Genomic DNA, 25,495 nt, shown 5'->3' with positions numbered 1-25,495 from the left:
ATTTTAAACTTAAGGCATCATCAGCTACTCACTTTTGGCATTTTAACATAGAATAAAATATACTTAAAAATATTGTAATCTCCAGCATGTCATGTATATAACGTCTTGAAGAGTTGTTGAAATTGATTACAAAAACTGTGACAAGAAATATGGTGTTTATGTGCACGTTCTCATCCTTTAGTTTCCTACTGGATCTATTTAAATTATTGCAATATTCCTCGTACGGCATTTACTATTCAGGTGGGAACCATACGTTATAATTACGCTGACCGTAATGCATTTTACAGCAAATTAACTTTTATTCACCATCTGCCTCCAGATGTAATTTATTACCTTTGACTAAGCTCTTGCAAAGGTAAGCCTACTTAACAAACGTTTTTTGTTTTTTTTACTCGTTCTTAAATTTATTACTGCAGCCACCCCTCCTCTTTCTCTGGGGATATGTGCGGAGAGGCTGATCTGGTGCATAAAACATTCCTGAAATTTGAGGCACTCCAGGGATTTAGCAAAGCATGCCCTGTGCCTCTGTACACTGTACAGCAGCACAGGAAACCCAATTGGCCATGTGGAAGAAGTGGATGCAGCTACCGGGCGACCTCAGTTTTTGTCTAGTAGACTACAATCTTACTGGACATAGTACGTGCAGTATACCACACCACAATACACAACTAAAGATCACAGTAAGCTACACTATATTGCCAAAAGTATTTACCCACCTGCCTTGACTCACATATGAACTTGAAGTGCCATCCCATTCCTAACCCATAGGGTTCAATATGATGTCGGTCCACCTTTTGCAGCTATTACAGCTTCAACTCTTCTGGGAAGGCTGTCCACAAGGTTGCGGAGTGTGTTTATAGGAATTTTCGACCTTTCTTCAAAAAACCCATGAGGTCACACACTGATGATGGTCGAGAAGGCCTGGCTCTCAGTCTCTGTTCTAATTCATCCCAAAGGTGTTCTATTGGGTTCAGGTCAGGACTCTGGGCAGGCCAGTCAAGTTCATCCACACCAGACTCTGTCATCCATGTCTTTATGGACCTTGCTTTGTGCACTGGTGCACAGTCATGTTGGAAGAGGAAGGGGCCCGCTCCAAACTGTTCCCACAAGGTTGGGAGCATGGAATTGTCCAAAATGTTTTGGTATCCTGGAGCATTCAAAGTTCCTTTCAGTGGAATTAAATGGCCCAGCCCAACTCCTGAAAAACAACCCCACACCATAATTCCTCCTCCACCAAATTTCACACTCGGCACAATGCAGTCCGATATGTACCGTTCTCCTGGCAGCTTCAAAACCCAGACTCGTCCATCATAGCTCCTGACAGCGGCCCATTCTTTCACACATGTTTGTAGAAACAGTCTCCATGCCTAATTACTTGATTTTATACACCTGTAGCCAGGCCAAGTGATTCGGACACCTGATTCTGATCATTTGGATGGGTGGTCAAATACTTTTGGCAATACAGTGTATATCATAGCAATCCCCACTGATGATGTGCAAACATGCCTTTGAGTATCTCTTTCTTAAAATGTAACTAGTTATGAGCATGTCTGCTTCTGCTAGCTCTTGGTGTGTAACATATTTAGCTCCGTCTTCCAATGAAAATAATAATTGAAAATGATACTTAAGATATTAAAATAAATGCAGTTTATTTGCTGAAATGGGGGTGATTATTATTAACCTAAGGGAGCGGCTCCACACTGTGTACGAAGACACATAATTAGCTGCTAGCCGGTTGATCAGCATCGAAAAGCATTGATTGGCAATGGCGAGCTCATACTTTTGAAAGAAAACCGTCCGATACTGAATGGTAGCCGATCAATCGGCACATCCCTGATCAGGGGTATCCAAAGTGAGGCCCAGGGGCCACTTTTGGTGCTAGGTTCCTTTGTATTAAAATATAATTAAACAACAACAAAATCAAAACTCTAAAATAAACTGTATATTGTCAATATATATAATAGAGCTAAAAGGCACAATATAAACCAAATAAGTTGTAATATTGACATAACACCAAACTTTGTCTTTGCAAAAAAAAAAAAAAAAAAAAAAAAATATATATATATATATATATATATATATATATATATATATATATATATATATATATATATATATATATATATATATATATATATATATATATATATATATATATATATGTGTTTTTTGCCTTTTCTTAAATATATAAATGTTAAAGATAAAAATATCAAAGTAGAACCCCTATTGTGTGTACCGGTATATATAAAGTGTAATACATATTAACCCTCTGGGGACATAAACAGACTCAGTAAATTCGGTATTTTGGCCGTCATTTTTTATGTGATTTGTCATGTATATTTTCAAAATTTCTATGTCTAATTAATTTACTAGCAGTTATTCGACAATACCCCTAAGCCAAACAGGACATATAAGTCACTCATTTTCAAAGGGCATACATATTTTTGATTGGATTATTATTATCCATTTGTGTTACTTTTTTTTTGCTCAAATGTCGCAATCAACGTCAGTCTTAAACAAAAATACCCAATTTTATTTAAAACTTTTGAAGGCCTATTGATCAAATGACATCACTTATTTTATTCATTTAAGGCTGCGACATTATCTGAACAAAAAGACTTAAAAATGGTCAAAATATTGAAAAAAAAAAAAATTGGGTATTTGGGTATTTTTGTTTAGGATTGAAGTTGAGCAAAAAAAAAAAAAAATCCAAAATGTATTTATGTCCTTTTTAAAATGTTCTCCTTTATTCATAATCCTTAAGTAAGACAAGATCACACACGTTTTTCTTTTTTAAGCATTGTAAGGGAGCACACAAATGCACCTATAAAGCCCTTTAAAAAACATCAAAAAAGTGCCAAAAATACTCCCTTTACAACTCGTGATCTTAATATAAATCAAGTATTAAAAATATTGTTATTATAAACGCTAACACAGACCAACTATTATTAGTGGCGCTGTGATCACAGAGAACTAACGAGCTTATGCTGCTATATTGTGAACTGCTGCCTCGCCTCTAAGATGCTGCATCGTATCTGAGTTGGTAAAAGTTAATTTTAGATTATAAATCATGCCTCTCACCTGGATAGTAGAAGGTTGTGGCCATAAACTGAGAAGTTGGTCAATTTTGGCATTCAACTTATACCTGGAGGTGGCGAGAAAGACAAGCAAAGAAATCGTTTTGCGGCACTTTTTTTAAAAAATGGGTAAGGTTTATAATATATTCTTCATCTATTCTAAACATATGAACATTCCATCAGTTGGCATCCTAGTGAGAGCAGCCATTGTACAGTTAGTAATAGTTTTATTGTATCCGTAGTCTGTATATCTTGTTCAGCACTTAGCAATAGTGCCGCTAGCTGGAACTGTTTAGCACACAACTTCTAAGATTTGTCATCCTCCTTATATTCAGGCTCAAAAATATATAGTTTTGTTCATAATGTGTCCCAAAGTAGTCTTTAATGTCTCTTATGAAGTCTGCCATGATTAGTAGTGTTGTTGTTGAAGAGAAAAGATAACTTTGGTGACGCATCTGTGAAAATGAATACGCCGCCGTATGCTTAAAACGAGCAAAATATGTAAATATTACATGTTGTTATGACTTTGCCTGTTACTACATTACATATATACTGTACTTAGAGAGTATATATAAAATGATGATGCTGGAGGTTTTTGGATGTTTTTTAAAGCTCTTTATAGGTGGAATAGAGTGACTCCCCTTGGCTCCATTGTTAGCTGACTTTTGCTAGTGTTTATTTACGACTTATATGTGTTTATATGTGTTTGTGAATGACGGGCAAAATTCCGAAAAAAGTGCCGTTCTACTTTAAGGAATTATAAGTCTTGTTTGGCTTTAGATTAAAAAACAATTAAAACTAATTGTTCCCAGAGTGTTAAAACAGTTGGATTACATCTAAAATGTTCATCTAAACCAGGGATGTCAAACTCGTTTTCATTGAGGGCCACATCGCAGTTATGGCTGCCATCTGAGGGCCGCTTGTAACAGCGAATAATGTATGAATTTGCCTCTTGATTTCATTATTAATTATATATATATATTTTTTTAAGTAGACTGTCGATTTTACAGTAAAAACTTTACATTCACAAAATGTTACTGTAAAATAGTGTTTCTATTATTTCTTACAACATTTTACGGTAAATATAAAAACAGTACCAGTTTTATTTTTTGTTTTTTTACGGAAAAAGCTGACAGCTTGGATGCCAGAATTTTACTATTAAGTTTACATTGGTTTTTATAACATTATATTGTTAATGGAAAAACAGTTCACATTCCTTTTTTATTCAGGCAACTTAGCTGCCAGTTTTTCTACCGTAAAAACAATTGTATTTTTTTTTTTTCATTTACAGTAATGCACCGTTAAAAAAACACAATTTTACAGTAAAAATATGGCAGGTCAGTCAACAGAATTTTAACGCAATTTAAATGTTTTTATTTTTATTTACAGTAATATGCTGTAAAGAACACTGTACAATTTATTGTCATTTTAATTCATTTGATGGTAGTTTGCTGTAAAATCATAAGTCAAGCAGATATTTAAGTATTTATTTTTATTGAGACAAAAAAACATTTGGGAAGTATGATAATATACTGTAATATTTGTTGCAATAATGGATACTTTTAAAGTTTAAAAGGCATGCAATTTCAAGCAGTACATATATTTTTTCTGTCAAAATGAAAAAAATCAATTAGTGAAAAAATATTAAAGCCCTGTAATGAGGTGGCGACTTGTCAAGGGTGTACCCCACCTTCCGCCTGAATGCAGCTGAGATAGGCTCCAGCGACCCCGAAAGGGACAAGCGGTAGAAAATGGATGGATGGATGGAGAAAATATTAAGTACTTCATTGACACATATTTCCAGGTGTTTGAGGGCCAGATAAAATTATGTCGCGGGCCAGATCTGGCCCCCGGGCCTTGAGTTTGACACTTTTGATCTAAACCAACCTACGAATGCTTTATTTAGTTTCAACATTTAATTTGATCATGATGGTAAAAGTGATTTTGCATTATTTCTAATAGAGGGAATTGATAAAGTCATCAGGAAGGAATATGAGAGCCAATGGTCCAAACAACACATTCAGCATAAATGCTTCACTGTGAGCAGTATTAAATGATTCGAATACATTGATACCGGTATGCAACTCTGTAGGTATTTGGGCTGTCAGACGTTTTATGGACAGTTGTGGCAGTTTGTTTACGTATGAAAAACTTTATGAAAAGTATGAATGGTGTTGTTAAAAAAATCTGTTTCAAAAGATCACCAAAGCAATACCTCTATCCTTAAAATCTATGGTGACTCAGGAGGTTTTATATTCAAATACTACCCCCTTGTCTGAGAAATCTTAATATTGAAGATGTTCATTTATGTGATGAAAAATGTTCCAACAAATATATTAGTGAAATAATATTTTCCGGGCACAGTTCATAGACAATATATCCTGAATGAGTTAACAAAAGTTGAGTCAAGGAAAATAAGGACAAGATATATTACATACCCAATTCTTCCCAAAATTAAAGGAATACAATTTAAAATGATTAATGGAATATACCCTTCAAAGGATTTTTTTGAAACTTAAATTGAACATGGAGGTTGATGGCTGTTATATATGTGGAGCTGTAGAGGATGTCAATCATCTATGTTTTGGGAGGATATCAGAGATTGGCTGAGAAACAAGGGTGTGGAGATGTCCCCTTTTACTATAGAAGAGATCAAATTTGGTATTTTTTTTATAAACGACTGCAACATAGAAATGTTTGTCAACATTATTATGCTCCAGGCAAAATGTCGATTTATGAAAGTAAGGCCTGCATTTTCTAATTGGCTTAATGGTTTACGATTATCAATCAAATCTTGGAGAATGATTAAGAGTACAAAAGCCATTAAATTGATATCTTTGTTAAAAACATTTAAAGTGATTTAGGTAGCCTTTTTTTTTTTTTTTTTTTTTTTTAAATCTTTTTCATTATTGCTATGTTGTCTATTACCATTATTGCTATGTTGTCTATTACCATTGTTGGTGTATTCATTATTCCTACATTGTTGATACAAATTATTGTTACAGTGTAATAATTATTGTTACCTGTGGTAATGCCACTATGATACAACATCTGTATTATAATCCTTGAACAAAGTAAGAGTGAAACTCATGTGAATAATCTCTGAATGAAGAACTGGGGGTGGGATTAAATAAAGTATCTTTTTCCCACTCCCTTTCAGGCAAAACTGGACAATCATGCATTACATACTATACATTACCTTTTGCACTATATTCATTTATATTATTATGTGTTGTCAACTTTGTACTTTGTTATGTCATTGCTTGAAATAAATAAATAATGAATAAAATAATGAATAATGAATCTTTTTTATAATTATTATTTATTAATATGTAATACTCTATCTGCATTTGCTTTTGTTTTCTTTCCTTAATGTTGAAAGTGCCTTGCCTGTTGAGTGAATTATAAATGTATGTTTATAATTTTTAAAAAGTTTTTTTTTTAAAAACCAACAAAAAAAAATAAAAATAAACATTGATACTGGTTGGTGATTAGCTGTGTCGCCCCCTATCGGTCACAGCGAGAATGCAAGCATCCAGGGCACTTCCGCTTTGGCGTGTGACGTCACAGCTGGAAGCTCCGTCCACTTCTATGATCGAGTGCTCTTGCATGGAAGCAGCGGTGCATTGGTCTCATTCTCCACATAGCCTGCGTGTCAGTGCAGTCTACTTACAGCTGGCTGTGAGCAGAACTGACCTTATATTCTCCTTATTACTACATTTTAGCCAACTTGTCGACAGACTTGATCATTTCTACCATCTTTTATGCAACTCTGTTTTTTCTCCCTTTTTTTACGAAGTTGAAGGCTGGGCCTTTAACTTTGCTGTTGGGAACAAAACAAAAAAAAGAAAATAGATATTTGTTGTTGTCGGTAAGACTTTAAAAAAAAAAAAAAAAAAAAAGGGCGATAGATGCTACTGACGAGAATGGACCTGTTGAACTACCAGTACTTGGACAAGATGAACAACAACATTGGCATACTCTGCTACGAAGGTAAACTTGCTCAATGATTATTATTGTTGTTATTACACAACGTGGAAGTTTTGCCGTTTCTGTTCAAATTGGGATGAAATGAGCTACTAACATTTTGAATGTGGGTTCTAAAACGAACGTAATGGTTGTGTTGGCATTCGCCGTCGTATTGTGTGAAGCACAACTTGTAACGTTGTAAATATAGCGCATGTTGGATGGAGCATAGCGCCGGGCTACGCAGCTAATGTTAGCCTCTTGCGTCATTCTAGGCTAATTTGAGTCATCGGCACAACCGCGTTCGCACTTTCGTCAATTTCTTGTTTGATTAATTGCCTGTGTTTAGTTTGTTTGTTGTTGTCATTTACGTTCCCTACTTACACTTTTACTACTTCGTCTTGCGTGATTATGGATTTTCGAAACAATGAGGTTTCACTGTCACGATCAAGTGTTTACATTCCTTTGCAAATATAATAGTGGTCCAAATGATGCAGGGAATTTTATAAAATCTCCTGACGAGCAGGGAAACCTGCGAAACAGGCTTGTAGGGATGATATAGCCTCTGTGTTTTTTTCTGACCTAACACACATATATATATATATATATATATATATATATATATATATATATATATATATATATATATATATATATATATATATATATATACAGTATATCATATATTTATATACAGTATATCATATATTTATATACAGTCTATATATATATCATATATATACATCTATATCATATATATATATATATCATATATATATATATATATGTCATATATATATATGATATATATGATATATATATAAATATATATATATATATATCATATATATATATGATATATACAATGTATATATATGATATATATATATATATATATATATATATATCTCCTTCTCACCCTGTGTCATCCTCAAGCTCGGTTCCTGGGAGTTTGAGGGGTTCTGCGCAGTATCTTGGCTGTTCCTAGGACTGCACTCTTCTGGACTGAGGCTTCAGGTGTTGTTCCTGGGTTCTGTTGGAGCCACTCTCCCAGTTTGGGGATTACTGCTCCGAGCGCCCCCACTACCACGGGGACTACCCTAGCCTTGACCTTCCACATCCGTTCCAGCTGCTCTTTCAACCCTTATATATATATGTATATATAATTATAATTTTTGTTGTGTTTTCATTGTAAACATTCCTTAAGGCGGTGCCATATTTCCATGCTTTGGCAGTGATATCAATAGTTAAAATCCCCCCCCCCCCCCACAAAAAAAATGTGTAACATTTTAATACTATGAAAAATACGCAAATAAGTAAGAATAAAATGGGTTAATAGATAGATAGAAAAATGTATAAATAAAAGTACAATATAAAATAGGACATAATAAAAATGTGAGGACAAAATTTTACTACCAAACCTGGTGTTTATACGCTTAAACTACGACCCTTCAGAAAGTGAGCCTGAAAATGTGTCCAAATAAAACTCGATAAATAAAATACAGAATAAATACATTACAAATATAATATATATTTTTTAATATATAAATTTCTCTATTTTTATATATTAAAACAAACATATATACATTTAATTAACTAAACTAATCATTTAGTTAATCCAAAGGCTGCAGTTTCTTTCACCTCTGACTCATTTTTCTAATCTTGTTGCATAATTTATATGTGCATTAAAAACGTCTCCCAAGCAAACAACTCACAACTGGGAATCGGTTGTCGTCATTCGCTTAAAATAAACGTTCAAATGCTTGATTCAATTGCAGAGAGGATATAAAATCATAGCATTTTAGTGGCATGCAACATTTTTCTTGACTGTTCTTGCAGTTTTGGGAACAAGAAAGTAGCTTTAAAGTAAGGTGGATGACTGTGACAAAGGTGCATCAACATCCAAACCAGAGATGATCTAAAACCAAAGACACACAAATACAATTAAACACACTCAAAGGGTAAATACTGTGGATGCCCCCCATTTCCACCCAAAACATGAGTAATGCTGAGGGATATCCGTCTTTAAAGACACGAGCAGGATGGCCAGAAAAAGTTGGCAAAATGAAAAGGTTGAGTGTAAAATTTGGTTGCTCTACAATACTGCAAGATTTCTAAAGTTTTAAAGACAGTTGTGGCACCCCTAGTAGTCTGGCTAACATCTGTTTCATTCTGTGAAGTTGCAGCATTTATTTAATGCAGTTGTTTTGGGAAACTTGTGTATGTTTTTGGTATTTGCAGCATTTTCCTTGGCATTTGTTTTTGATAGTGTTTATGCGATTGTTGTATTTTTCATTTGCAGCATTGTCACTGTGCATGTGTTTTATGGCATTTGTGTGCATTTGATTTTGGATCATTTCTGTTTGGAGGTGTTTGCCGTATTTAAGAACCTGTTTGTGTTGTTTTTTGTTGGTTTTGTTTCCCTACCTACAAACCTTTTCCACCAAGGTTCCACATATTGAACAGTCTATAAAAACGGGGGCCACAATTCCTCACTTTCTTAAATAACAATATTACCATTTGAGTAAATCCAGTTTAATTCAAGATGAACAAGAACTGTGTCTCAGCTTATGACAAATCAAATGGTTATTGGTATTACTTTGGGCTTTTTAACTTTTTCCCATATCCTTTTATTTTCCTTTTTCTAGTGTGGCTTTAACCCTCCTCAGTAATGTTCAGATAATTTTTTAGTCCATGTTGTGGGCCACTAAACAATCTGGGGGCTGCAAATGACTCCCAGTACGCACTTTGGACACCCTGGTTTTATTACATTATTGCATTTAGAGGCTGCGAACATTTCATGTGTCACTAATGACCAAAAAAATATGTTTTTGGGGAAAATGTGACTTCCACTGTTCTTTTTTATAATTACTTTTGTAGAAGGAACATTTGTGAGCTTCACAAAGTAGTAAGCCTACTTTGGAGCTGTTTTGCACTCATGAGTAAAAAAGTAAAACAACTCCTGTGCTCAACTTGATGAAATAAACCTGCATTAGCACTCCTATTATTGTATTGGCTGAAACCCATTTTGCAGATTAGCAGAGCAGCTCTAAAGAGACAATTTGCCATATTTTAGTTTTTTTGTCTTCCCTGTGCCATTATTGTGAAATAGCAGTCGCTTCCACAGCTTATTCTTCAGCTTAGTATTGCTTGAAAAGGATAAAAGTGCCACTGTCCCGGCGCTGAATCAAAACAGAAGGTTCCAGTGTGTTCTCTTCTCTCTCAGGTTTCACACCAGCTATCCAGTTACACCAACTGAGGGGGATACTTTTTTTTTAATGCTTTCATATCCTCTGGGTGTCTTTCACATGATGATTCTCACACGCACACAAGTGTTTTTATCTGTTGCTGCCAGCTGATTTCTGATGGATTAGTATGTGTTTTGATTGCTTTTTAGCTGACTGAGCTGAAAATGGCGCTTCAGGATAAGAAAAAAAACACGAAGATGGGGAAGGGGATGAAAGGGAAAGAACGTGCGTGTTCAGACATGCTCAGTTCAAGGAGTTGTAGAGTAATACTGTCAGTGTGCTGACTTGTTGCCTTGAGAGTACATACTTCGACATGTACGCCTTTTTGCTGCAGTTATTTAGATGTACGGAAAAAGTGAAAATGTACATAACACTGTATAGAGATTAATGTTGCTCAAAAACTTGGTATGGCAAGCGAGGCTTCGGCATTGGCACTGAAGGGATGAACTTCTTACCTGGAAATTGGATTCCCAGCATCCAGTCTAACTGCATGTTTTAGCACCATGATAGCCAAAAAATGGTAAAAGTTGACTGTCAATATGTGTTGTGATGTAGCACATTAATGTGCATGCGTCGCCAGGCTCTGCTTTTTATCCATAGATTTATCAGATTTAATTTTTTATTATCTATAGCAGGGGTGTCAAAAGTGTGGCCCGGAGGCCATTTGCGGCCCGCAGCTAATGTTTCAAAGGCCCACGGCACATTCTAAAAATACTATTAAAATAAACAAAAACATAACAAAAGTGGAATAAAAAAGCTTACAGGTGAAATGTAAGTTAGAAAAAGTTGCAATGTTGACTAATAAAACAAAGCTGTTTTTTTTTTCTTTAAAACTGTCATTGCTCAAAACATAATATTGAATCAAAATCAATGTTTTTATGAATTATTGACCTATCCAAGGCTCTGATTACTTCACATCAAATATTCCACGTAGACAAATATTTTTTGTGGAAGATTTTGCATATTTTGTGTGGTTGCCATAATAAAAAAAACATACTTTTCTATGACAAAAATGGCAGAAAACAAACAAACAAAAAAACAACATTAAAAAAAATTATAAAAAACTTAGAATTGACGGATAAATCTGAAGTTGATGTAGACTCTAGAGCAGTGGTTCTTAACCTGGGTTCGATCGCACCCTAGGGGTTCGGTGAGTCGGGCTCAGGGGTTGAGCGGAGGTCAAGACACACCCGACTCATCGTGTAAATAAAAACGTCTCCCTATCGGCGTATTACGGATACGGCAACAGCAGAAGTCAGACTGATTTGCAGGTGTGTAATTTGTTGTGAGTTTATGCACTGTGTTGGTTTTGTTCTTTGAACAAGGTGATGTTCATGCACGGTTCATTTTGTGCACCAGTAAAAACACATGGTAACACTTTAGTATGGGGAACATATTCACCATTAATTAGTTGCTTATTATCATGCAAGTTAGTAACATATTGGCTCTTAACTAGTCATTATTAAGTACTTATTAAAGCCTTATTCGGCATGGCCTTATTATAACCCTAACCCTTCTAACCCTAATCCTAACCCTAACGAAATAACTCTAAATTAAGTCTTTCTTACTTAGAATATGGTCCCCATACTAAAGTGTTATCAAAAACATATAACTTTGTCTTGAATTTAAAAAAATACAACATTTTATTTTTTACTAAAGAAGGGTTCTGTGAATGCGCATATGAAACTGGTGGGGTTCGGTACCTCCAACAAGGTTAAGAACCACTGCTCTAGAGATTTCAATGTTAAATAATGTATGTATGCCCTGGCGCACCATTATCATCATTTCATGACCAAAGCAAAACACTTTTTACACTTTTATACTGGAATAATTACACCTACAACTTAATACAAATATTTAAAAAAATACCGGCAGCGGTAAAGTGAAGGAAAGAAGAAAGTGAAGGAATGTTTATAACTGAATACATTTACATATGCATACAAATGTGTTGTCTTTTGTATTATGTTTTTAATGAATTAAGTAAAGTTTATGACAACCTTTTTCCAATACACAATGTTGAATGTGAGATATAAAAAGATAATGCATACATTTATCATTTGTTTTCAAAACGGTGACAAAAAAGTGGGACCCCCAAATTGTACTGTGGGACCCCATTTTTATGACTTGATGGTGGTCCCTGGGACCCCATTTTGAAAATTCCTAGCGCCAACACTGTATAAGGTTTTGGAAATTCTAATAAATGTTCATGTAAACATTAAAATGGCAATTATTTTAACTTTGAAGATGCACACCTGGGCTATTCAACCAGCAAACATCAAATCCATCCTGGGAATGACACCATACCAGCCCCTGAGTTCAGTTCAAAACTTACGAGACAAAGATATTTGCAGAAAAAATTCTAAAAACACTGGAAGGCTCCTGTTGTTGTATAGAGGAACTTGGACTAATGTAAACACACTGGCAGATCTTTGCATTGACATGGCTCGCAAACATAAACCGGTGTTTTACATAACTGAGGAGTTCCTCAAGGCACCCCATTAAATCCTCTTCTTTTTGAAGGTTTTGATGTGGCTTGTTTACTTCAGATGCAATCAGTAGTCATTCGTTCAACTTCTTTAGTTATATTAGTGGTGTTCCTCAGGTTCTTTTTTTGGTCCTCAGACTCTTTTTTTTTTTTTTATCATTTGGGCTCATTAAGTTTTAAATTTTTTTTAGTAAGACCCTAATTTTTGCAACAATTAAAGAAAAAAAAACTAGAGTGCTGTCAGAGATGATGTTTTACTAACTTTTTTGCAAAAATTATTTAAAAACAGCAGAGAGGTCCAGTATATGTAACAAAATAAATAAACCAAAATCAAATGTCTACAGGAGTATAACAATAAGACTAATAGTAAGGGGATATGTCCGGCCCACCGGTCTTTATAGTTTTCTGTAAATGTGGCCCCCAAAACTATTTTGTTGAATATCCCTGGTGTACACTTTGTTTATCACCTACATGTGTAAATAGTTGCATGTATCACCTTTAACTAACCCATTTTGTCGACTGTTTAGCTTGTTACCTTCCATCATCTACCATGAATTGATTAACGTGGACCCCGACTTAAACAAGTTGAAAAACTTATTCGGGTGTTACCATTTAGTGGTCAATTGTACGGAATATGTACTGTACTGTGCAATCTACTGATAAAAGTTTCAATCAATCGCTAGTGAACAATTTCAATTAAAGAGTGACAGAGAGTGAAATGAGCATAACTATTTAATAACTAATAATAACTTTTATTGTGTAAATTATGATCAGAAATCGGAGAAGGTGTGCTGTTTTCTCTCCGGACTAGTTGTATACACACAGGGGATAATGTACAGAAATCTGACCAATCGCAGCCTTTTGTAGGTACGGGGAGAGGCGGGTTTTCCTAGCGTACACAATAAGCATGAACCAGGCTTGGTTTTCAAGCTTTAACACATGCAAAAGCTGCCCCTCACTGTACAAACATGCAGGTTTGGATCAGTGCCTTGCTTTGCTGCCTCCTCGGTTCAACTCGTCAACCCATCCTCAGGTTATTTATGATGCTGTGGTTGTGTAAAGATATCTGGCAGGTTACATTATTTCAACATGCACATCTTGTTTTTAGGAGAAATGTGCACTGAATATTCAAACAACAATGTTTTTTTCCTTTTATGAGGAGATATAATTGTTAGTAAGCATAATTAAATTCAGCCTGTTAACCTGGCCTTTTCTTTATGTAGCCATTTGTAAACATGAATTGCCCACCCCTGACGTGCTAACACAAGCAGCTACCGAGCTCGACTGCGGCCATCTGGCTGCTATGCACATTGTCACGGTTATTATCAAAAGCTTATTTTTACACTTGTGTACAGTAAATTACTTTTAACATTAGAATGGCTTATTTTTACACTTGAAATGTTTAAACAAGCATTCATGGTGGCCACAGAACAGGCGATTATTTTGGTCAACATTAATTTGAAATCAAAACAAAAAGGATATTGTGTTCAGACAAGCTAATGATTAGCATTAGCAATTTTACATGGCGATTTCACCACATCCAAATGTGTTAATGAAAACTATAACTAAAATGCATGTTACACTTAAATAGCTAGTGTGTAATAAGTACAATAGTTAAATGTAACTATTGTAATGACAAACCCTTTGTAGGGCACAACATAGGCCTAGATTCAGCCAAATGCCAAAGACTACTACTTCTCGGATAGTACTGCCATCTAACGTTTTGGAAGTGCAACTGCAGGCAAAATCTACGAAATAATACTTTATAATGACACTCCGAAGTGTAAGAAATCAAGATATAACAACTGGACAGCACAGTTGTTAAACATGTAATAAAAACAAATAAATTGTAATGGCAACAAAATGTTAAAAAATTAACATTTATTAATACATGAACGCACAGAAGTACTGGAAATTGGTGTCGTTGGGTACCTGGAATTCATACCGTATCAATTTCAAATGTGAAAAGACTCCATCGCTAGTCAAACAAGTATATTTGTTGTGTTATTTAGATAACAGTGATGTTGTTGGAACACAGTGACACAATGTTTTTAAGGAGTGCTGGGCATTGCTGACTGTGCAATAAAAAACCCTAATTTGGTCAATCTCCATTTATTTTCGTGGTTCCCCCTTTTCATGCGATCAAACCAGTGTTGATCTTTTAAAAGGAACTTCTGTTTAAACGGCGTCGTATTCATGGGAATGAATAGTGAGATAAAAAGCAGCGGCGCCCGAGGCCTAAGCTCACAACCGCAGCGATAACAGAGGACCAAGCTTGGACTCATCTTGGAGTATCTTTAGGGGGGAAAGACAGCGAGAGAGAGTTCACCTCCGTTTGTAATCTAATCTGATCCAGATTTCTTGCTGTTTGAAGCCCTGTCAAGAGAAATAGACTTTGATCAGACGGGCTAAGTGGAATGAGATGAGAGAGGGAGAGTTTGACTTCACTGAAGAGCATTTATCTCATTGCTGTAGCCATGTTTTTGATGCTCCTAATTGGAAGTACCAATAGTCATTAGTCACCATGTTGAAGCTCTGTACAAAGATGACCAAACTCAGAAAAATAACATTGTCCATGCATGTGAATGTGTACAGTAAAATTACTTAGGACCCAAATACCTCCAAATCCCTGTTGTGGCCCTCTGATAAAGCCTCGTCTATGTCACGATCTCGTCTCTCTCCTTTTATTGCCATTTATCTGCCTGCTCCAAAAATAATGATGTCATCCTTGTTGTCATGGTGCACATTGGGGCAAGCACGAACATGCCAACGGGACAGAGGGAGGAGGGGTGGTAGTGGGCAAGCAGGTGCTGCAGTGTTTGGAAGGGAAGCCACGCTAAGGCTGGAGTTAGGATGCACCCAGCCACATTTTTTCACTACCCATCCTGAAACCTCGATTTGGATATTTGCAGACACTGATACTAAGTCTGATCCCAGAGTTTTTTTGCTCTATATACTTTTTTGAAATATTGTTGATTTTATATGAGGCTGTAATTATATTTACAAACGTATGCATGTATGTGGGATCTGAGCCGAGGCTGTCGTCGTGGCTTGTGCAGCCCTTTGAGACACTTGTGATTAAGGGCTATATAAATAAACTTTGATTCATTGATTGATTGATTGATATGTGAGGTAAGAAAAGAAGTCAGAAAAACAGGGAAAATCCTACCCTGAAAACAAAAATCCAACTGCAAAAGTTACAAATTAACTGTCAATATTTATTACATCCAAGACGGAGACACACAACACTACATAGACTTCTCCAAATAAAATACAGAGGGTTGCGTCTTCCAATAAGTGCAAATGAAATATACTGGCTAGGGCTGTAAATCTTTGGGCACCACACGATTCGATTCGATTCTTGGGGGTAATGATTGATTCAGAATAAATTAGACTTATACAAACTTGATTGATTCAGAATAAATTAGACTTAGACTTATACAAAATTTATTGATCCACAAGGGAAATTGTTCTACACAGTAGCTCAGTTTCAAAGGATGGAAAGGATAATGCAGGTATTAAGTAGACTAAAAATGTGCCATAGTAGCAATATCAAATATAACATACACTACCGTTCAAAAGTTTGGGGTCACATTGAAATGTCCTTATTTTTGAAGGAAAAGCACTGTACTTTTCAATGAAGATAACTTTAAACTAGTCTTAACTTTAAAGAAATACACTCTATACATTGCTAATGTGGTATATGACTATTCTAGCTGCAAATGTCTGGTTTTTGGTGCAATATCTACATAGCTGTATAGAGGCCCATTTCCAGCAACTATCACTCCAGTGTTCTAATGGTACAATGTGTTTGCTCATTGGCTCAGAAGGCTAATTGATGATTAGAAAACCCTTGTGCAATCATGTTCACACATCTGAAAACAGTTTAGCTCGTTACAGAAGCTACAAAACTGACCTTCCTTTGAGCAGATTGAGTTTCTGGAGCATCACATTTGTGGGGTCAATTAAACGCTCAAAATGGCCAGAAAAAGAGAACTTTCATCTGAAACTCGACAGTCTATTCTTGTTCTTAGAAATGAAGGCTATTCCACAAAATTGTTTGGGTGACCCCAAACTTTTGAACGGTAGTGTATATATATATATATATATACAGTATATAATATATACTGATATTATATTATTATATTATATTGTTTGTTTATATAATATATAACACATCACAATTACCATGTACAATATTACAGTATATGTAACAGCTGCAGCAAAAAAATGGTGGCATAAAATAGAGAGTAGATCCAGCAGAAAATATATATATTATAAACAAAGAGAGGTAGCTAACATAGAAGCGGTCAGGTAATAGACAGATATCATCTATTGCTGTATGGCGAGTGATTATACAGCTGGATGGAGTGCGGAATGAAGGAGTTCTTGAATCGAACACTGTGGGATTGCCTGTTGGAGTATGAGCTCCGCTGTCCCTCAATTGTCTGGTGGAGTGGGTGGGTAGGACGCCTCCAACTGCGTGCCAATATTTTGCCCGGCTTTCCGTATCAGTTTGTCAATTCGGTTTAAGTCCCTTTTGCTGGTGCTGCTCCCCCAACAAACCACTACAAAGTACAGGGCACTGGCCACAACAGACTGAAAAAAGATCTCCAACAGCTTGATGCACACATTAAAGGACCTAAGCTTCCTCAGGAAAAAGAGTCTGCTCATGCCTTTCTAGTATACAGCTTTGCTGTTGTCCTTCCAATCCAGTCTGCTGTTCAAGTGGACTCCCAGGTACTTGTACTTTTGATTCAAAACAATTCTCGATTTAAAATCAATACTTTTTTAATACACCTGGGTGCCATTTCTATGACGAACTACATTCCTCCATAAAATAAACAGCTCTAAAACATTTCTATATTACTTAAAAGGAAACTGGTTTTGTTGAAAAACTTATACCCACACATTTAATAAAGTCATATAGAAATAAGGCAAGAGAAGTATCCAACACTTCTCTTTTCTAAAGTAATTCTGTACAGAAGATATGATCATCTACATATGATCATATCAATCATACAATATGATTTGCCTTAGTGGCTGGACAGGACAGATTGAAAAAGAACAAAATGTAATTTTTTTAAATGGATTTTAGATTTTTTTAAAATCCATTTAGAATTGTTACAAATAAAAATTGCGCCTAATTCGAAAATCTTTTTTTTTTTACACTCCTAATACTGACTCTTGTAGCAGCAAGTAATGAAAGGAGGTGGAACATACAGTATGCCTCATTTGTCCTTGCATCACATGTCCACACGTCTATTCAACTGCTGGCCAGGGAGCCACTCGTCTGTTCCAAACTTGGGAGACAAAATGTTTTGGAGCAAATTGCTAAAAAAAACTCTGGTGTGCTCCTGTTTTATAGAGGACCTTGGACTACTGTAAACATAAACACATCAACATTGTAACCTTGCTAGGAAACACAGAACCCTGGGGTCCAAACTTGGGACTTACATAACTGAGGCGTTCTTCGAGGCATCCCTTTAAGTCCTCTCGTTTTTGGCAGTTACACATTTTTTTCCTCGAAATGTGATTGATATAACTAAGGTTTTGTTTACTCCTGTAGTCTACTAGTGGCGTTCCTCAGGGTTATATTTTTTTGTCCTCTTAATCATCATTTGGGCTATTCAACTGAAATCTGACCCCCCGATCCTTAGCTTTCTGGAAATGTGGCCCCTAAAACAACGTATCTGTATATTCTTGGCTTAGATAAATGTGCTTTTTCCTTGTTTTTTGATGCTGCTGTCAGTACTGTTTTTTCCAGCGGCGACTTGGATTACCATGGCTGCAGAAAAGGTCGCTAAATAAGTTTGGTTGGCGCCCCCGCCTCTTGAACGGCTTTGCGAACATACATTGCATATTGCATCTTGCTTTGCTGTGTTTCTAGTGGGAAATATTTCACACAGCGGACATGCTGATAAGAAGAGTTAGTTAGCTAGATTGAGGTGTTAATTGGAAGCAGGCGATAGTTGGCTCCTATTCCCGAAATTGTAAAGCGCATCACACGGTATATAAAAACTTTAATTACATTTCAAAATTAATATGATTTGGAATGCACGAGAAAGCAGAAAGGAAATCCTTGTTTTCTTTGACCACATGGTCTTGTCTGATTAAGTATATTGCAGAAACCAAACCAATGTTGCAATAGAGGTCACAAACAAACTACTTAGCCAGCATTATAGTGCAAATGAGTTAATTGTAAACAACATATGTAACAATATACTCTTTGACATACAAATTATAACAGGACTATTTTAAAACATGTTACAGTTGCTCCTCCCTTGGCTACTGACAAGATCAAACGATGCTTCTCGTATTTGTACAATAATTGAACTCTATATAGGATAAGAACTTCCAGAAATACCATACTATACGTTAATTTGAGCCTTTTAATATGGGGATATTAGCAAACAAACAGAATATATCTTGCATGGTGCTAGATTTTGTGCATCTTCTCATGTCATTACAGCCAGTTGAGGGCGCTAAACCTACCAGTGCTTTTAGTTTATTTAAAAGTCAAACATTATAGGGAATGAGAAATATATAACTATAACTATACATGGTCTGTAATGTTTAATGGTAATAATGTTTAATGGAACAACGTCAATTATGGTGTAAACAATTTTTTCCCATTTCCTATCTGGCAACCTTGCTCCTTGTAGTGTCTGTATAGTTTGTATTTATTATGCTGTTTCTGGACTTTTTTAAATTGTCTTGCTAGTTTTACGTTCATAGCTGCTCAATTACACGGTTCCAGCTACACTTTTATCAAAGTCTGTTGTTTTGCTTTATATTCACGCTAGCTTAGCGGTTAGCATGGCTACTTGTCTTCCCCTGCTCTCTTGCTCGGTGTGACACATGGTTAGCTATTTCTCTAGTCCTCCAGTCATAATGATATTTTAAAGAAAGTTTGTCTATTGTCCGCCGTGGAGGTGAGGATTAGCAACTTAGAAGCGGCGTAGCACTGTGGACAGACAGACTTTAGCCGCGCTTGCTAGAATGTGTAGTCAACCTGCATTTTAACAATAGGGCGAAATAAATAAAATTACATTGTTGGCCAAATTGATTATGTTTTGTATCGTACATCCTTTATGTCCTTATTAACTGACATGTGGAGTTGATAAAAATGACATCAGGTTGCCTACAGCCGCAGCTGTGTATACCATTGTTTTGTTAGGAGCTAGCTGAAGACCCAGGCGGTGATTGGCTTTAGTAGACTTATTTGAATGTTGCATTGATGTGCTAGCAACAAACTTCTTGTTTGTTTCAGTTTTGGAGTAGTTATGGAACGTTTCGAGGTGAAGCAGGCTTTTTCTTAAGCGTGTATGTTTTGTATGGGAAAATTCAGACAGATACATGAATCCAAAGCAGTGGAAAGTCCCCGAGCTGAGACTTAGCCAGTGGTACTTTTCCTTCATTCTCTTTTTTCGCTCCCACTCACCGACTACGCTATAACGAGCCTCCCGGACCAGGACAAGAGTGGGGGAGAGAGAGGAGTCTGACAAATAAATACAAACGTACCGCAGAACCCATCAACAGGTTCCTGCTTAAGTCAATAAAAGAGTCACTGAGAGGTTCACTGTACTATAAATTCTCCAGTGGTTCATGTTAATAGTTAGAGATGAACTTAAATTGAGGTTTTGTGGTGATTTGATGGTCCAATGACATTAATGGAATTCCTCTTAGTTCTTCTTGTGGGCTCTGTCTTATCAATGCCCCAAAAGTCCACAAAGTTCTACAAATACGCTGTTTGTGTTCATCGAAAAGGTCACTGATGAGCTTCTCTCTGTCCTAGGAGAAGCAACCTTGCGGGGGGACCCCAGACTCCAGTCCTTGTCCTTGTCTTCCTCCTCCTCGTCTTCTTCATCCTCCTCCTCCTCCTCGTCCATCTCGAGCCACAGGACGGGCCCGCCTCCCATCAGTCCCACCAAGAGGAAGCTGAGCAGCGAGCAGGGTGACAGTGACATGGACGACAACGAGCATGTGGCCAAGATGAGCCGACTTTTCGCCACGCAGTTGTGAGTACGCCACTACGACATGCACAATATGGTTTATGACTCACACACACCCCAACACACAAAAATCAGCATGCAATTAATCATAATTATTCAAATAGAATAGAATAGAAAGTACTTTATTGATCCCTGGGGGAAATTCAGCACCACAGTTCGCTCACAATAGACAATAAATACTATAGACAATAAATACTATACAGCATTATTCACGTGGGAATAATATAAATATATTATACATATATACTACATTTAAGTACAGTTCTAATTCTAGTTCAAATCTACACGAGTGTAACTTTAAAGGGGAAAAATTACTGACTATAAGCCGCTATTGTTTTCCTGAAACGATGCGGCTAATTTTGGAGATTTTTCTTCTTTGCTGACGGCCATAATGCAAATAGTTTTACATACAAAAATGAAGCAAAGACACTGAAAAGGTTTGCTCACTGCAGGTGCTGCAGTGCCCTTCTGTTGAGAGCTTTTAACCGGAAGTACAATTGATTCTTACTGACTAAAACGTCCCATGTGTGATGTCTGTAGGAGTGTTTTCATGCATACTTGTACGTGCTATCATAATGTAATGAAGCTAGTGTTGTTAGCATTAGCATTTACCATGAATTGATTTACTTAAATAAGTTGAAAAACTTATTCGGGTGTTACCATTTAGTGGTCAATCGTACGGAATATGTACTGTACTGTGCAATCTACTAATACAAGTTTAAATCAATCAATCAAAAGCTAATATGCTTTTTTGTATTTTTTTAGTTTCTTTAATTCCTCCAAATGTCACCGTGGAGTTATTGAGTCTGTTTAGCTGATCGGAGAACTAGCTTCCGCAGCTAGTGAGTCCTTGACGATAACGTCTGTGTTGTTTGATTAGCCGTTTTACTGCTGTGTGCTACAGGCAACATTTGGAAACAACTATGATATACAAATAAAAAATTACAAAATCTTTCTGTGCAAATAACTAATTTGTAATGTATATCCGCGCCTTATAGTCTGGTGCGGCTGGCATATGGAAAAATATGTTTTTCTTCTAAAATTTTGTGGGTGCGCTCTATAGTCTGGAAAATATGGTACCTTCTGTAAAGCTGGTTGACAATTTTCCCATTAAAATGAACCACTTCCAGACTCAAAGAGCTGTCACTATGATAAACCCAATGTTGCCAGGAGTATTTTAAGTATAAATGAAGCTAACTCAATTTTGATAGCAAATGCTGAATGCATAATGTTAATGTGAGTCCCTGTATTCATGCATGACACTAGTAAGCACTGTTAATGGTCACACAGTGTAAGCAAGTTCCTCTTTCAGTTCCATACATGGTATTGTATATTTGTTTCAGACATGCTTAACATGTATGATTTTTTTAGTTTTTTTTTAGTTTCAATTAACCTGTAGTTTGTACACACGGCTGGCTTTGAGGAAGCTTCTTTAGCAGACAATGTCTTTTTAGTCTTACAAAACACAGCCGTAGCAATGCTGGCGTTTCAGGTGGCTGATAAGGTTTGATGTGTTGAATTTTATTTTCCCTCCTTACAGAATGATTGCCAAACATTTGGTACAAATCGCATGTGAAATATCTTCCTTTGAAACAGTGAAGTTGTCCAACACATTGGACGCCATGTTTGTTTACACTAAGTTGAGGGAAAGTTTATAACTGGCTGTTTACGGCAAAGGTAGGAGCTTGATTTGCTCACTCTAACCCACCTACAGCACAGTACGGGGAATTCCGTCTGATTTGAAAGTTTTTAATTTTTTAAATTTTATCTGAGTTATGTTTAATTGTTATCCAATTTATCTATATGGCTTCATAATTCCTCATATTAGCCCGATAATTATCAGTCCAATATTTATTGTGCACCCCTAATTATATCATATTAAGGAATGAAAGTTTGTACAGTGCTAAATAAAAAGAGGGAAAAGGCTAACAATAAACGTGGATTTAATTGGCGTAGTAAAGTTAAAAAAAATATGTTGATAAATACAAAATAAAGTCAGACTGAGTAGGGGCATTAAATAAAGACATTGAAACTAAATGTGCCAATACTGGATTCTATCATTTTGACTGAGTCGCCCAATATATAAGAACATTTTAGATGAAAATTAATAACTTATTGAATTTGGCATTATCTATGTTGTCCTGTAGTTGATTGTTGAGACTCTAAGCTGCATCACGTTGGTGATGGTTGTCATCACATTTTACCTCTTTAGCTTGTCATAACTTTAAATAAGAATCCTAGAAAAATGACTTGCGCAGTCATTAAGATGCTTGCTAAACTGAGGTTTCCCAATGGTTTGTCTTCCACGTTTTTGTGCAACTTTTTGAGGCATCTTTAAATCTTTAGATTCTGCTGTATTTTCTGCCTCTCTGCTCATACTGTATTGCTTGTCAAAGCTGCATATTACACCCGATCCTAGAATATTACTCACATGCACAACTTTCCCACTGTGCCCTGTTCGAGAGATTCCAGAGATTCTGGCGCTCTCCAGCTGGTAGTGAAGGAGCTCCAGGAGGCCTAATGGGCAGGCGACCTGGGGCCTCTCTCTCTGTGAGACACAGTCAGTCATGGGACTACAGCCTATTATTATTTCTTGCAGCAATGTCAGGAAGTTGACGGCTGGAGCTGCGCTGGTTCTTAGGAAAACTTCTTGCTGAGGGAAATACAGGTCACGTTCACAATTGATGGTCGTCTGCTTGTGTAAGGAAAAGCGTTCAAATGTTTAAATGCAGAAAGCGGCTCACAATTCATGTTGTGTTGTTAAGAGATTTGTGTTTTATGCTTCCCCATTTGCATGTCCAGATTGTGTTACATCAGGTAAGTGGCTGTGGCGGTGCATGGGAAAATGCTCCTTTTCTTCCCTCGTCTTGTGACTGCTCACATAACAAAGGATTAGTTTGTGCCACTTGACATTTGTGCACAGTCATCGTGTTTCTCCCCCTCATGGATGGCCATCCACTAGTATGAGACTGAACATTCTACATTTTCCAGACAAACACACTTTTGCTTTATTCCATTGTCTGCATCTGTTTAATTTAGCAGAGTACAATACGGCTTTGTGTTGTAATAGCTTACAGTCGCGGTTTGAACTTTTTTCCCCGAACATCTCATTTCCTAAAATAACGATGATGAAACATAATCTCTTGTTTTGATCTTCATTTTAATTAAAACCTTGAAGCGTTTATGTAAGCATTCATTCTTCTACCTGAACTTGTTTTACATCCTCTTCCTTGATTTGCTTTATTTTCAGTCATTTAATTGGAGGTTCCCTTCTAGGCATTTTGCACTAGGAAGACACAACACACATTAGCCACAAGCTGTGGTAAGAATCAAAGTACCATCAAGCACTCACTGTTCAGATATGCAGACTTGTTACCATTTGTCTGCAAGACTGGTTGATGCCATGTTCTGTGTCACCGGCTCAGAATGACAGTTTTTGAGACTAAAGATAAAGGAACACCCCAATGGTCAGCATGTTTTACTTGTAGTACTGTCAGAGAACACATTTAACAAATATAAATCTATATTTGTCCCAATCAAGTTAAACTTTGTAAAAAAAAAATGCATTTATGATTATCCGGGTGCTATATTGATGTTGAACCAGTGAGTAAAATCATACACTTTTCTAAATACTGCTTTTAAAAATACCATTGTCCTTTTTCTGCGTGCTTACAGTCTTACTGGTAAGAGTGCGGGTTATGGTGCTCGGGGTTCATTAAGACGTGGGCAGCCACCTGCCACAATAACCATCTCACTATTTCCACATTTCTCAAATGATTTCAATCCACTCCAGTGTGAAAATGTTTGCCTCATTTGTAAACATCAGGGCCATCTATTAACACATTCCATAAATTTCCTTTTTTTTTTGCACAATTCTAAATTGTCTGTGACTCAGTTCCCATTGAAATTGAATTAAGACCATGCACAAGTCTGAAATCGTTTACATTTTTCCTCTGATTTCAACCATCCATCCATCCATCCATTTTCTACCGCTTGTCCCTTTCGGGGTCGTGGGGGGTGCTGGAGCCTATCTCATTCCAATGTCAAATTCAGCTCATTCAGGACATTTGGGGTAGCATTTTTTAATTTCCCCAAAACTCCGGTAACACTGTCCCATTTTTGTTAAACAAATCTTTATTGTCCTTTTATCTGGACGATACTAACTTCTTATACATTTTGTCAAATGAGTCAAACCATTCCATTGTTAAAATATCCATCTCATTTAGGCTATTTGCAAGATTCTTTCAAATTTCACAGAATTGTCCACCCTTTTCCTATTGGAATGTTGTCCACTGTTGGCGAGTCAATCACATGATTGTTTTGGCTTTACCCCGGATGCCCTTCCTGATGCAACCCTGACCCAATCAAACCCATGCCCTTTGCCTTGAAACACCACCAGTGGATACTTTTCCTATTGAAATAAATGTAGACTGTATCTAAGATCCACATTTCTCAACCAATCTGAACTATGCCAGCATCAAATTATTCATTCCATTAATCAATTTTCGACATTCCAAACATTCAGTTTTCCATAGTTCCACATTTTCTGGCCCCTAAATTCCCATGGAAAAGAATGGATAATATTCTTCAAGTGATTGCTGCATCACACCGTGCAGCTGATTCAGAGCATTCCGATTTAGATTTTCCACATACCAATAATTTCCGCATACTTTCCCCATACAGTATATCAGCTCTTAAGCATTC

The 25,495-nt window shown here is 36.3% G+C and overlaps 1 protein-coding gene across 3 annotated transcripts in view; it reads left to right on the top strand.

Moving 5' to 3' along the window:
* The window catches only part of vgll4b (vestigial-like family member 4b), a 72,754-nt gene that overhangs the window by 32,852 nt on the left and 14,407 nt on the right, over positions 1-25,495 (top strand). For 2 of the 3 annotated variants that reach the window (XM_062038328.1, XM_062038327.1), the window contains exon 3: positions 20,575-20,797. In XM_062038328.1, coding sequence (XP_061894312.1) covers positions 20,575-20,797 — 223 coding nt within the window. Of the gene's footprint in view, positions 1-6,677; positions 7,071-20,574; positions 20,798-25,495 lie in introns of those variants that run through there. The other variant, XM_062038326.1, reaches the window with a different exon arrangement.

The sequence above is a fragment of the Entelurus aequoreus genome, linkage group LG26 (assembly GCF_033978785.1).
Source record: "Entelurus aequoreus isolate RoL-2023_Sb linkage group LG26, RoL_Eaeq_v1.1, whole genome shotgun sequence".
Classification (NCBI taxonomy): Eukaryota; Metazoa; Chordata; class Actinopteri; order Syngnathiformes; family Syngnathidae; genus Entelurus; species Entelurus aequoreus.
This window is presented reverse-complemented; position numbering and strand designations above follow the sequence as displayed.